Below are 14,768 nucleotides of genomic sequence, written 5' to 3'. Positions count from 1 at the left end.
CAGCAACAGGATCAGATTTCATTTTCATCTGAGTTTAACAGCAGCTTGTAACCTTGCTGTGATTTGTTCTTTTGGTATCAGGTAGACTGGTCATGTTGACTCTGAAGCAACAATCAGAGGGAGGAGGGAACATGCTCATTAATATCGCTGATGTAGGAAAGAAAGAGAGCATTTTCTTTCCATCTGAGCAGGACTGAAACAGATGACCTGGCTGAGCAGTCCCTTTACAACATGTTCCTTCTTAAGTTTCAAGCTTTAAAAGTGTTCTGACACCTCTGATACTTGTGTTTCTGAGTCCACACTGCTTTCACACATAGCATGCCTTATTTCATGATGACTGCGTTTGTGGAGAGTAACACTCGTCCGCGGTGTACGAGCAGTGGGGATAGCTCTGCTGCATCTCCCCTCCTCCCCATTTCAGCTGCACTTTAGCCATCACAGTCAAATTACACAGCATGTTGCACACCCTTGGGTACGTGGGGCTTTTGATCCTGGGCTCGGCAGATAATTGACACACACACACATCTGCACAAGTGTAACCGGTATGAAACTTCTGCGTTGTGTTAAGATTAGAACGAATGGAGACCACACCGCTGCCCTTTCGAAGGTCTTTATTTTCCTCCACCTTTCCTCACCGAACATCAGAAAAAAGAGCCGTGATTACAATGACGCAAACATTAGCACAAAAAAGTAAAACATGGAGCATATGACAAAATAAAATGACAAATATAAATGACAAAATGGGAGCTCACCTTTCCTCACCGAACATCAGAAAAAAGAAGAAGAGTTTAGGCGGGACCGTGTCTTTTGTCACAGATGTTGCTTCCCCATAAAAGAATGTACAGACACCAAAAAAGAAAACAAAAGTTCCACCTGACTAGTCTTATAAATGTCATAAAAACAATTAAAAACAATAATTTTGTGGAATTATACACAAGCCAAATTAACCCTTGTTACACATGTAAACATTCAATTATAAATATAAATGATGAGTCGCTCTTAATACGCAAAATTATTAGTAGGCTAATTGATGAATGAATGCCGCTGAATATGTGTTTAAAAAAAGAAATCTGCAGATGAAAGTCACCTAACAGCTGTCTCTCTGTGTTTATTTGCATTTAGTGGTAACATTGATACATTAAGTATCAAGAGTCACAGAGTGTGACAAAAGATGTTGGTTGTTCTCAGTCAGCCAACAGTAAAACGAAAAGAAACATGACTGAAAGGAGAAAATGAACAAGAAAAGAAAAGAAAAGAAAAGAAAAGAAAAGAAAAGAAAAGAAAAGAAAAGAAAAGAAAAGAAAAGAAAAGAAAAGAAAAGAAAAGAAATAAACAAATTCACTGAAACAGGAGTCAATGTTTGTGACCAAACTGTAAGAAACCAGCTGGAATAAGCCAAACATGGACCGTCACTAACGCCTAAACCAGGGATGTCAAACGCTGGCCCTCGAGGGGACACTTTTTTGGACATTTTTTTCATTCCATCGATCAAAAGGAGGTTTGATGATGCTGAGCTCATTTTTCAGAATGATAACACATCACAGAACAAAGAGAGAAAACAGTAGAAACAACCAGAAAACAGCCCCCAATCTCACTGGACCAGAGTGGCTTTTTCCCCCAAAGCTTTATCAGAAAAGTAAAATTTGAAGGTATGTTTTACAAAGTCAAACTGTTCAGCCATTAAACAAAACAGTTTTGTGACGTATCGCTGTTTTGTTTCTGGAGCATGCGCAGATCTTAGCGTCCAGATACAACAGTATCATGTTGGCAAATATAACACAAATATAGCACCTTTATTAATGCAGCTTTCATAATATGATTAACTCAGTTTTTTTACAAAGTGGTATTACATGAAAATGCGCTCCGTCCCCACTGTCTCAACTGTATATCAGCTACATCGTACACAGCCGTTCTTATCTTATCTCATAGATTTAATTTTATTACTTATTATTAAGTATATTGATAGCCTGAATCAGTGGTGCAAATTTAGACCTATTAGTAGGATTGTCTAAAGGCTCAATGCTGGGACCACTGCCATTCATGGAGTATAACTTTCACCAAATGGAGACATTTTTAAATCCAGGTTAAAGACATTTCTGTTCTCATGTGTCTATGCATGAAATACCTTTTAACTTATCTAGACTGTTGCATGTTTTTAAATTAATTTAAATGATTTTACTTGTTTCTCTTTATATTCTTTTATGTATTTTTAATGCTTCTTACACTCCCTGCTGCAATGCTTTTATTTTATGTAAAGCACTTTGAATTGTTTGTACATGAAATGTGCTCCAAATAAATTTGATTTGATTTTGATTTGATGATTCATCAGTGGTCCCAGCACTTTTTCTTATACACTCACCGGACACTTTATTAGGTGCACCTGTTCAGTTGTTCTTTAACACAAACAGCTGATCGCATGGCCGCAACTCAATGCATTTAGAGGCTGTGGCGCAAAAAGTGGGGATGCACCATATGCGGCGCATAGGGGCGCTGCACGAGAGAGAGGGGGGGTTTATGAATCTTCTTCAAATAGTCTATTCTCTCTTCTTTGCTATGTTTCTCTTGGCTTCTCCTGCCTCCCGTACATGTCTGTGGATCATCATAAAGAGAGGAGACACAACGATGTTGTAGCGGACACTTGAGTTTCTGTATGTTGCCTTTTAGGCGTGTTGAATCGGTTTTTTGGGGTTCACTCCTCAGCTGCTGGACTCCTGTCCAATGTTCCCTCTAAACTGCGCGCCTGCGCAATCGCGCACTGCTCGCACATTCTCAGCGCACAAGAAAATCTATCTTTCCCCTCCCCCTTATTGGCCTTGCGGTATGAACAATATATGTAAGCCATTGGATTTTATTTCTCCTTTTATTTTTTCCCGGCACTTATCAGTTTACTTCACTTGTTACCATTCTTTATGGACAAAAAAAAAAAGTTTGCAAGATGGAACTGCAATCAAAAGAAATGTTTCTATGACCTTGTGAAACTTGCAATAAAGTATTTAAAAAAAAAAGAAAATCTATGCAGCGTATAAAATAAAATTCACCATAAACGTATTAATTAATATCTAATACCAGGCGTAATGTTTTTCTGTACCCTTTTTCAATGTAAAGCAATGAGTGACAGGTTTTCAGCCAATGATACGAGTTTACTTACGCTATGCAGCCAATCAGAGCATTGATAGTGCTTGCATATGTGCTCTGCCCATACCCGCCGTGCAGGTTAGCTAGCTAACACAGTGCGGCGAAGTTAGGAGACGCAACCCTGCAGCGCCAGCGACACATCCACTCACCAAGCCAAAGTAAAAAAAGAAATGCGGTTCTTTTAGGTTGGAATGGCTGTCTGAGTATGTGCAAACAGAAGAACAAGCTGTGAAACTGGCTGATATTTTTTTCTTTTTCGAGTGAGAAAGGTCTACTCTGCAAAACATGCAGGCTGCAAGCATGACTCTCACATATAACATACTACACATCTCATGAACAACAAGATGTTTGTCTTTTTCTTTTTTAAGTGGGCCAAATCACTTATATTAAATGTAAACTAATGAAAATTGCAGCTGGGATTTGATTCTTTTAATAAGCCATGTGACTTGCTATGATCCAAGGTTTTGAACAGGTGTGATACAGGTGTGTGACCACAGCGTGCACACCTGATGTTGCTCACAGTGGTCCTCAGTGTGCTCAGGGAGTTTGTGTGTTTGCCCAGGCACATGAAAAATTAGAGGGAACATTGCTCCTGTCTGCTCCTCCAAAGCTCTGAAACTTTCTGCTGTAGCTAACCCTTAAAAACATGAAGTCTCTTGTGTTGGTTCTTGAGGACAACTTTCCTGTTAGCTGGAACATTTCAGAGTTCTCCTCAGACTGGATTCAGTGGACATAAAGGTGTCTTTAACAGAGGGAACGAGGCTGCTCTGCTCTCTGGGTTTATCTCTGTGTTTCAGCCCGGCAGGAGCAGCCAACCAGGGGGCGGGGCTTGTTCCAACCGCTCAGCTGCTCTCCCATTGGTTATTGCTTATGACGTCAGAGACGGACAAAGTTCCTACTGGCTCCTGAAGCCGGTGGAGCGGAAGTGTTTCTGGAGGAATGGCAGCAGTGAGACTTGTAATGTTCACAGCTTCTGTTTGACACCTCAGAGTTTATAAAACTCATACAACACCATCAGAACACATGGTCACCACATGGACCTTTATGAGTTTAGGCTTTCTAAACACACACATCAGTTCAATCCAGATGTTTTTCACATCTTTTCATAGTTTCCTGCTTTGGCTTCATAACTCAGATGGAATCAGTCAGTGAAAAACACAGCAGGCGAACAAATCATAAACTGAACTTCACATGATACAAAGCCTTTCCAAAGAGAATAAACATTAAAGAAGCATCTCGAGCACAAACAGCTTCCATAATGCACTCCATTTGCTTGCAATGTGCCGTGTTTGCATGAAGTGAAACAGGTGATGTGAAAGCATCAGTGCAGCATCTTAAACACGTGGGAACATAATGTGAACACCACTCTGCAGACTCTGGTAAAGAGCAGGAGAAGCCTGGTCCTATACCAGTCCCTGTACTTATAGGAAATGGACCCACAGTTCTTCCTGTCTAACAAAAAAACAAAGAAACACAAAACAAACAATTATTAACCTACAAATAAACTCTGTCAATAACTCCCCAAAAATATAAAGTAAACTAAGAATACATTTGAACACAATTCAAAGTAATAAAGATCAGGAATAAATAGCTCCAACAGTATTTATATTTCCATGATTTATTTTACCCGACTCACAGCTCACAGCTCTCTCTCCCTCTCGGCTTTATTCTGAAGGAAGCGGGAGTTCATTCATTCTGTACATAATTATTTTATTCTAATGGTGCAGTGTTGATTGTTAGAATATTATTACTTTGCACTATAGTTCAGGTTATTTAAATGTTCTATTTGTGCACAGTTTAATACATTTTATTATAATTTTGCACTGTTTCGCACTGAATGTTTATTTATTGGCTGTTTGGGTTATTTGAATTTATTTAGAGAGAAAGAAAGAAAAATAAATGTTTCGCCTTGGAGACTTCTGGACTTTTAGCCTTTTTCAACATGATTTGGGACGTGGTTTGGAACTTGTTTGTACATTCCTGCGCACACTCTGGGTGACTGATTCAAGTGACTCGAGAACCTGATTCACTTTAGTGAGTGACTCGAGTCAGTAAAAGGAATCGAGTATCCCATCACTACATTGAAATGTGGGAAATATTTATAAAATGAAGTTTTATGATGGAAGAGAGCAGTCATATTAATACTTTCACAACACTGTCATAGATAGATAGATCAGCAAAACTTTTCATAAAGATTGTTGTACTTTGTTAGTTTGAATGTTTTACTGACAGCATTGTTGTCTCGTTGTGTCTGAAATGGAGGGAAATCTGTTCCAAAGTCATTTTGTTCATATGATGAAGGCAGCCAGCTGCAGTCTGCAGATTCAGACTTTATGCTGTGAGCAGGGCGTTTCTGCCCTCTAGTGGCCACAGATGGCTACAGAAAAGGTAAAGCTGGAGATTTACAACTGACTGACACTTCCAGTGAGACCTTTCACAATAAAATACTATTAACGCTGTGCTGCACTTCACAGACGTAATATAAACACAGATTCTATAATAGTACAGATTCGCCACTCACGGTGCATTTCCGGTTTCCAACGAGGCGATTTTGGTTGTAGTTCCACCCTCTTTCCACGTGGGGCGCCCAATTTTGGAGACCAGAATGAATGGAGTCCTATGGAGCTATACGCCCTTTCGTGCCCTTATCTCAAGATATAATTTTTTCTCTAGTAATTCGAATGTTGTGTTCAAAAGAGGATGTTTAGAAAATACCCATGGCTGAGTTTTAGATTTTTAGAGCCACTCATTTGCTTAAAAAAAGGATTTGAAGTGTATATGACGTCATACATAGCTTACGACCGGAGATGCCGCTTTACGGCAACAATCCTGCTTGTTGTTGGTCTCAAAGGCAGCAGCGTTTTCAAGGAAGAGCTGTAGTAAGAGAGAATGTGTGGTAACATCACAGATTCTTAGGCTGTGGTAACATAAGCGGAAAAAGTCCATCTTAATTCTGTTGTCGCTTGGTATGGAGCCAGCCGTCAAGCGGTGCCTCTGGTCGTAATTCTGGTCGAGCGCTGTCATTAGCACAATGCTAGCGCGTTGTGGACAACAAGAAGCCAACCTGTAAGAAATCAAAGGGATATATGTACTCGTTCAGTAGATTTTTGACTTGAAACCCATGTTGAGCTCTCAGAAACTACATTCAAATCTGAGCGCTCTTGAGGAGACTTAGGTGAAACTGACCATTTGTAGCATCTAGCTCCATTGGGCCCAATTCATTCTGGTCTCCTCCGACGCGCCCAGTGGAATTCTGGTGGAACTGCAGCCAAAAAGCCGGTACAATGGGGCTTAATAGAGAGTGGCAAGGCTGTTCGTTATAATGGCTGTGGTGTAAAGCTGTTTGATCTGATAACAGCTGAAACTTGTTTTACTCAGGAGTGACTGAATGTAAATAAGTTGGTGGCCTCTTTGTGTGAAAGGCGCAGTTTTTTCTTCAAGTGTAAACTAATCAGGGCTCTCAAGTCTCACGCAATGAGCGTGAGACACACGCATTTCAACAAGTTCACACGCCACACCTGCCATTTCTCACGCTGAGAAATGATCAACTTCGTCGCACAGAAATTCTAATGGCCGATACTATAAACGAGTCAATGGCAGGTTACTGTGCGCTCTTACAGCTCAGAACTATAGCTCTGGTACAGCTGTCTTGATTTAGCAACCCATCGGCAAATCACAAAATAGAATTTCTCAGCCAATCAGAAAACAGAATTTCTTGTTGCTGGGTGAGGTCTGAAATAGCTTTCAGCTGCAAGCACGCGTCCCATGAATGCACAGACATAACCTATTAAGCTCTGAATGCGTGCAGAAGTTGTAGACGAGCTGGAGGTGGAAGAGAACCGTCAGGATCATCAACAGGTCATATCTTCATTTATTTGAATCTTTTATTAGTTACTATAGTTTTCCTACTCTTTGTAAAAGACCAATACCTGCCGATTAAAGTGTTCGTTGGAGTAGTAGGTCTAAATATTCAGCACACACCCTTTGACATGAGCAACTTAATGAAAAATGAAAAATATGTAGGAGTGTAATTAGGCTTCCGTGGTTAATTTTTTTCAAAGGTGACTGGTATGAGCAGGTTCCCAATAAGGCTATCTACAATTGCCAAACTGGTATTAGTTCTGCCGCACTGAAATGCTGATGCAGAGAGGGTTTTTTCCATGGTGGGGCTTAATAAAACCAAGACCAGGAACACTTTGTTTCTGAATGGAACTCGGTCATCCATCATGACTGTGAAAATGGCTGACACTGAGCCACAGTGCTTTAAATGGGAGCCCCCAGTATCAGTCATCAAGCATCAAAATCTGCCACAAACACTTACAACAACACTCATAAACAATCACACACAGAGAGGGACTGCTCAAGGGGCCCATTTGGGGTTATGTTTGTTTTTCTTAATTTCATTTGTCTGTTTTTTTGTTTGTTAAGACTTTGCATACCTAAAACAATTTATTTTAAAATATAGCAGAATTTAGTGTAAAAGTGAAGATTTGTGATTTTGTTATAAATAAAACAATTTCTTTGTTCTTTAAAGGTGGGGTAGGGGTTCTTTTTCTGGAATATTTTTTTACATATTGCTTGAAATACTCTTCACACCCTCATTGCAACCAATTAATTAAAAGTTTTGACACAAAAATGAAAAGTTTTAGTGGCCTCTAGAACGTACAATCTAGGAAAAACACTATCCAATCATACTGAACGGACCGTTCACAATGATTGGATTCTGATGCCGTCTATCAAACTGCAATCTGCTCCTCCCTCCCCCCTGTGTGCATACCCTGCTCCGTGAACGAATTACGCGTCCAGAAGCTTGGCAGGAAGCTAAACTAGAGCCAGCTTGGCTAGCACCTAGCATTATTAAACGTATAGTTAGCATAAACTAAATACTAAATACGGCAACGATCGATGCTTGCTGTCAGAACAGCGCTCTTGCACCTTTGTGCTCGTGCGCGTTCATGTACTCTAGAGGCGTGGCTTCGGGGGGAAAGTGAAGAAAAGGGTTGGGACTTTTTACCGGTGTATTTTCAAAATGCAGCTTCGCTGGACTCAAAATCCAGGATCTCCTACCCTACCTTTAAGTAGCTAGTTTATGGCGATGGGATACTGCAAGGGACCACACCCCCCCCCCCCCAAAAAAACGAAAGAAACCCCCCCGCGCACACGGCCCGGCCCCTGCCCCGCCCGAATCTCACTCCAAGCAAACTTGAGAGCCCTGTAAATGCAGCTTTCATAATATGATTAACTCAGTTTTTCGAACAAAGCAGTAGGCATATAGCAGTCCTGTTCACATATAAGTTCTGACATGTTGTTATGAAATAAGTCCTCTTTAACCGCAGGTATTTCTCTTTGTTAATTTAGCTCGGCAGCGGCGTTAATTTGTGCTCACACACAACAAGACGGCACCAAGAAAGAAAAGTTACAACTAAAACTCAAACTACATCCGCAATATTAATAACACAAACGTTTTCCTTACCCGAGTAGTTTATTTGTTTAAGTTCCTCGTCACATTTCAGTCCTTTACTGCCCAAAAGCTGTCTCAACTCTCAAGTGGAAAAAAAACACCAATAAATACTCTTGTTTCACATTTTACATACATGTTTTACATTTTCTATTCTCTAGCCTTGAGGCTTTTTTTTGTTGAAATTACTAATTTTTTCCTCATTTTAACACTTACCTGAGCTCAGGTTTACCGCCAGTTAGCTAGTTCAACGGTTTAATTAGTCTTCTTCAAAAAAAAAATCTGAAAACTGAATTATGTGGCGTGCAAAAGGCAGGTAGGGCAGCTTACCATTTGATGTTTTGGAGCCAGCACAGATATACATTTATGATAAGTCCTCAGATATTTTATTCAGTAAGCAGAGAGGAGCCAACACATCTGTGGGGTCCAGATGGGTTGTATTTGAGCTAAATTTCGAGGCCCCAAATGGGTTTTCCAAAACGGGAGCACAATAATGAGGAGGGGAAATGGTATGGGACATGGCTGAATCTTGAAAACAATTTTCTCTCCTCATAAATATATTAATTTAACTTCCCTTTCTTTCCCAAACCTGAATGCTGTTGTGCATTTTACCTGAACTGTTCTTTTGCTTTTAACCCTGTCCTGACCATCATCAAGACAAGCAGAATGCTGTCCCAAACACATTTGCTTTGCCAAAGGGGAGCTTTCTATCCACCTGTTCAAATTTCCTCCATCAGGAGCACCTACAGTCAGACCAACAGAGAAAAAACACAAAAAGCAACAACACCAGCAGCAAGAATATGAAAACAACTGTGGATACTGATGGTTAAAACCAGAGGACGACACAGAAACTGCTTAATAAGTACGAGTGAGCGAGATGAAATGGGAACCACGGGTCTGTAGAGGAGAACCGGCTGCTTTTAATGCCGCTGAGCCTGTTGGCTTCTTCATGAGCAAAAAGACAAATATCTTCGACCATCAAGTTTAATGTAGGAAACAAATACATGTTATAAGAAGAAAGTTTATCAGGGACTAGAGTCCGTATTTCGCCTTCAGCTTCTCCACCAAATCAACGTAAGCTGCCTTCGCTTCTTCTTTGGACAGACCTGTTGGGGAAAGAAAACAATTTAGCTCCTGAAGCTAAATTTGAGTCGAGTCTCAGATCTTTTGTGATTAAACACTTGATCAATCTCACCTTTCTTTGCATTCCACGCATCCCATTTAGCTTTTCCAGTGAAATCAAACATCCCGGGACGTTCTGTGGATGCAAGAGAAAAGTAAACATCACTGATACGCACCGTTTCCCTCAGTTTACCTTTGGGTATGCATCGATGTTACCAGATTATTGCTGAATAGATGTTAGCAAAAGAAAAGAAGGGCTTAGATTTAGGGTTGAGAAGATCTGCAGGAGTCACAACTTCAGTGCCAAAGTAAAAAAAACAAGTCACTGTTTGCATTGTTCACTTTAGCTCTTTGGGTTTTGAGAGTCTCAACCGTGTGTAACTATCACAGAAATGGTGAGAGAGAAACAGCTAAGTGAAGACAGAAGGAGACACAGAGAGGCTTAACGCTACAGACCCGTGGTTCCAACAGGAGTTCACTACACCCCGAGGAGACTAGAAGAAACTGGAGGTTATGATGGTGGAGAAAGGTCTGGGTTACTACTACAACCCCCGGCAAAAATGATGGAATCATCGGCCTCAGAGGATGTTCATTCAGTTGTTTCATTTTGTAGAAAAAAAGCAGATCACAGACATGACGCAAAACTAAAGTCATTTCAAATGGCAACTTTCTGGCTTTAAGAAACACTAAAAGAAATCAAGAAAAAAAAATTGTGGCAGTCAGTAACGGTTACTTTTTTTTAGACCAAGCAGAAGGAAAAAAATATGGACTCATGAAAAACAAAAGAACGCTCCAACACATCACTGGTATTTTGTTGCACCACCTCTGGCTTTTCTAACAGCTTGCAGTCTCTGAGGCATGGACTTAATGAGTGACAAACAGTACTCTTCATCAATCTGGCTCCAACTTTCTCTGATTGCTGTTGCCAGATCTGCTTTGCAGGTTGGAGCCTTGTCATGGACCATTTTCTTCAACTTCCAAAGATTTTAAATTGGATTAAGATCCGGACTATTTGCAGGCCATGACATTGACCTTATGTGTCTTTTTTCAAGGAATGTTTTCACAGTTTTTGCTCTATGGCAAGATGCATTATCATTTTGAAAAATGATTTCATCATCCCCAAACATCCTTTCACTTGATGGGATAAGAAAAGTGTCCAAAATATCAACGTAAACTTCTGCATTTATTGAAGATGTAATGACAGCCATCTCCCCAGTGCCTTTACCTGACATGCAGCCCCATATCATCAATGACTGTGGAAAGTTGCATGTTCTCTTCAGGCAGTCATCTTTATAAATCTCATTGGAACGGCACCAAACAAAAGTTCCAGCATCATCAGCTTGCCCAATGCAGATTCGAGATTCATCACTGAATATGACTTTCATCCAGTCATCCACAGTCCACCATTGCTTTTCCTTAGCCCATTGTAACCTTGTTTTTTCCGTTTTGGTGTTAATAATGGCTTTCGTTTAGCTTTTCTGTATGTAAATTCCTTTTCCTTTAGGCGGTTTCTTACAGTTCGGTCACAGACGTTGACTCCAGTTTCCTCCCATTCGTTCCTCATTTGTTTTGTTGTGCATTTTTGGTTTTTGAGACATATTGCTGCAGGTGTTAGTTTTGGGGATGAAAATTTACAGGGTGATTCCATCATTTTTTCCCCCATTCTGCTTGGTCTAAAAAAAGTAACCGTTACTGACTGCCACATTTATTTTTTCTTGATTTCTTTTAGTGTTTCTTAAAGCCAGAAAGTTGCCATTTGAAACAAATGACTTTAGTTTTGCGTCACGTCTGTGATCTGCTTTTTTTCTACACAATGAAACAACTGCATGAACATCCTCCGAGGCCGGTGATTTCCATCATTTTTGCCAGGGGTTGTAAAGCAGAGGTTAAACATATTATTGACTCTGACGACTGTGAAAAGATGTTTGAGAAAGGCTGGTCTGAAGGGTTGAGTATCTGCAAAGAAAACCTCAACTTTGGACCGACAAAAGCAGGCATCATGAAGAAGGAGCAGGACCACTCCATCCCCCAGCATCATCCAAACTCTGTCAGGGTCACCCAGACAAAAAAAAAGAAGAGGAAGGTGTTCTTCCAAAGATGGTTTGGGCCCCTCAGGGTAGGTTACGATGAAGTCTGAGCAAGGTGCAGTGCAGGCACCATGCAATAAAAACGCCACGGTGACCGCACGTCTGATCTTATGATGGGTCTCAGCTCACTACTTTGTGCCAAACTCTGTCAAAGAATCGTCAATAAGTTCCAAACAATACGTCTCAGTGGCAGACTACACGGAACTTTGGTCTTTCGACATCTACAGAGCAGAATAGCCGCATCACAGTCCACCTCCGCATCCAGAAGTGTAACCAGAAACTGTATTATACAAAGAGGAAGCCATGCATCTTCTTTTTTTAAATTTTTATTAATCATGGCTAAAACAGCCACAGACTGGATCTCTGAACCTCTAAGTGCCCTGAAGGCACTTACATCCTGACATGCTAATTGTAGGCTAGTCCTTCTGTACTCAGTTTGTTTAGCCCATGATTAAGAGTGATTAAGAATTATAGGCTTTTGGATTTAGTCTGAAAAGGAATAAAAAGCCAACTAACAACTAAAGTTAAAGAAATTACAACCAACTGAATACAGAGATGGAGCTGAGGGCTGTTTCAGCCTTCCTGAGACCTTTTTTGTGGCTCCGACTACGTTGTATATGTCTGTGTTAATGGGAGTTTACTCCTGATGCATAAATGTGTGACAGTTTTACTCAAAGTACTGGAGTAAAAGCACTCAGCTCTGACAAGGAGGGAGTCAGTTTAATTTTAAATGTCTGAAATCAACATAGAAAAAAACAGCGATTCCCACCTTTACTGTGACGTTTAATTAATTTCAGACTGAATGATAACAACATATTTCATGTTCGTTCTTATCAAATTTATTCAGGCCAGCAGGATGTTCCAAACAAGTTAGAACTGGACCAATTTAGGCCTCATAATAAGATGAAGAAATGATGAGGATATTTCACACAGGTGGCCGTGAAAGTCTGAGTCTGTGAGGAGCAAAGATGGATGGAGAATCTCTGTTTTTTTTTTTTTGGACAAATGTGTGAGAAAATTATTGAATTTTTTTGGGAAAAAATGTTCCTCAGTGAAACACCGGAAGGGAATTGCGTATTTTACCTTCTATGGTGCAGAATATCTTAAAATATTCAAGCTGGAGGAATTTCAGTGTAAAAGAGAAAACCTAATGTGCAGAAAAGAAGGCTCAATCAAATTCACCAGATGTGGGACAAAGACTATATTTGTGTGGGATACCAATGCATCGGGGTAGTCTAAAATAACTTTAAAGAAAGAAACATCTCTATTCTGCCCCTTAGCTTGTAACGTTACTATGCTTTGGTTGATTCAGTAGCTTTACATATATATTTTATTTAAATGCAACTTTCCCAAGTTCTCATGTAAGAAAACAGACAAGCATGGAGCTTTCATACTATTTCCCATTGTCTCTCCGGTCAACACACCTGACTGTGTACAATTAAACAGAATAGACAGTCAGGACTACAATTGTTCTTTCAATTATAGTTGCTCAATAAGGCTTTCCTGTATTCATCCAACTTTACCAGACTCGCCTTGCTCTGGTTTCACTGAGCAGATAGTTTCCCAGTCTTTGTTGTAGCTGCATTTTCTTTTCTTAAAGGGGAACTGCGGTATTTTCAACATTAAGCCTCTTTTCTGAGTCGTCTGCAATGTTTAAGAACCCCTCCCCTCGCTTTTTTGATGTTTACTGCTGTCTCCGGTATTTGCCTAATTTTGATTCTTCTCAACCTGCTTCAGAACGGCAAACCTGCGTCTGCGTTCCTGTTTGATTGACATGATCAAAGAGCCCTCACTGCTTTCTCCACACAGCCATTTGATAAATGCCAGATTATAAAACACGCATCTCAAAACTGGAGTCTGACTGTCAGTAACAATGCGGGACAAAGTCTCAATGTGCGGGACGTGTGGAAAGTAATGGAAATGCGTGACTGTCATCTGGTCACCCTTGGCTGGTTAGAGGGCTCAGGGTACTGGACTGACCCGTCTCCAGTCAAGGATATGCGGAGAAGTTTTAATATCACGACCGTCTTCAGTTCCACAACTTTACACGAGTTTATAGGAAGAAAAGGACAAAATTACTGAACGTCTTCATCACTTAGTAACTGCAGGAGTGATGTGAGACGGAGAGGTTAAAAAGGAGTAAAAGCTTCAAATGTTTTTGAACAGATTAAATAAACTAAACATGAAATACTTTCAGCTCATTCAAAGTTGATGTAAAAAAAATAAAAAGCACTGTTTTTTTGTTCAAACCCTTTGTTTGCATTTTCCAGGTCCGACTTGTTTAGATTTGATCCGTCTCCAAACTCGTCAGACCTCATTTTTCCCCACTCGACCACACCCGCAGTTACTCACCTGAGTGAATGTCACCAACTGTGGCCTGCTTATAGAAACCATACAGCCCGCTCATTTCTCCATGATCCGGTGTTTGTTTGAGTATCTTCGCCTCCTCCGCCGCTTTCTCAAAGGAACCCTGCTTGGATTTAAAGAACACAGCATTTCAGATTCACCCCCACCTGCCAAACTTTTGTACCACTTGAACCCTCCGCCTCGTCACATCTCTACATGTGAGGCAGCACACAAAGAATCCTGCTTTCTGAAACGACCTCAGAGTCCACAAACGGCTCAGACAAAGTTGAATGAAAGAGGTTTAGACTTACAGCCATGACGACAGTTAGACGCTTCTGCACTCACTCTGCAGCTGCGAGTCAATGCTTGCCCAACTTGTCCAGCAGTCATTTATCAAAGTCGAGATCTGATGAGGAAACCAAAGAGGGAGGGAGCTTCTGCATTTTTATTCATGCCAACCGAGGAAGGCGCCACAAGATGGCAGCATCCACGTATTTATGTCGATCAGATTCCGCTTTACTGCTGCAACAATGAGCATCGACTTCATAATAATCATACTTGCAGGCTATTAAATGAAGTAAAAAGAACCAAATGAGCCTCAACATTTTAAAGACAAACAC

At 40.5% G+C, this 14,768-nt stretch overlaps 1 protein-coding gene across 2 annotated transcripts; it reads right to left on the bottom strand.

Moving 5' to 3' along the window:
* Positions 1-9,563: 9,563 nt before the first annotated feature.
* LOC142391789 (acyl-CoA-binding protein-like) lies at positions 9,564-14,568 on the bottom strand. Of its 2 annotated transcripts, none has more exons than XM_075477852.1 (4): positions 14,460-14,568; positions 14,155-14,275; positions 9,789-9,851; positions 9,564-9,699 (listed from the first exon to the last, which is right to left on the bottom strand). In XM_075477852.1, exons 1-4 carry the CDS (start codon positions 14,463-14,465, stop codon positions 9,626-9,628), a joined length of 264 nt encoding a protein of 87 aa, XP_075333967.1. In that variant the 5' UTR covers positions 14,466-14,568; the 3' UTR covers positions 9,564-9,625. The 2 variants fall into 2 exon arrangements, with proteins under 2 accessions (XP_075333967.1, XP_075333968.1); XM_075477853.1 differs by having other exon boundaries at positions 14,155-14,272; positions 14,460-14,566.
* Between the last annotated feature and the right edge of the window lie 200 nt (positions 14,569-14,768).

This window comes from Odontesthes bonariensis, chromosome 11 (assembly GCF_027942865.1).
Source record: "Odontesthes bonariensis isolate fOdoBon6 chromosome 11, fOdoBon6.hap1, whole genome shotgun sequence".
Classification (NCBI taxonomy): Eukaryota; Metazoa; Chordata; class Actinopteri; order Atheriniformes; family Atherinopsidae; genus Odontesthes; species Odontesthes bonariensis.
The sequence above is the reverse complement of the archived record's forward strand: the minus strand, read 5'-3'. Positions and strand labels throughout refer to the sequence as shown.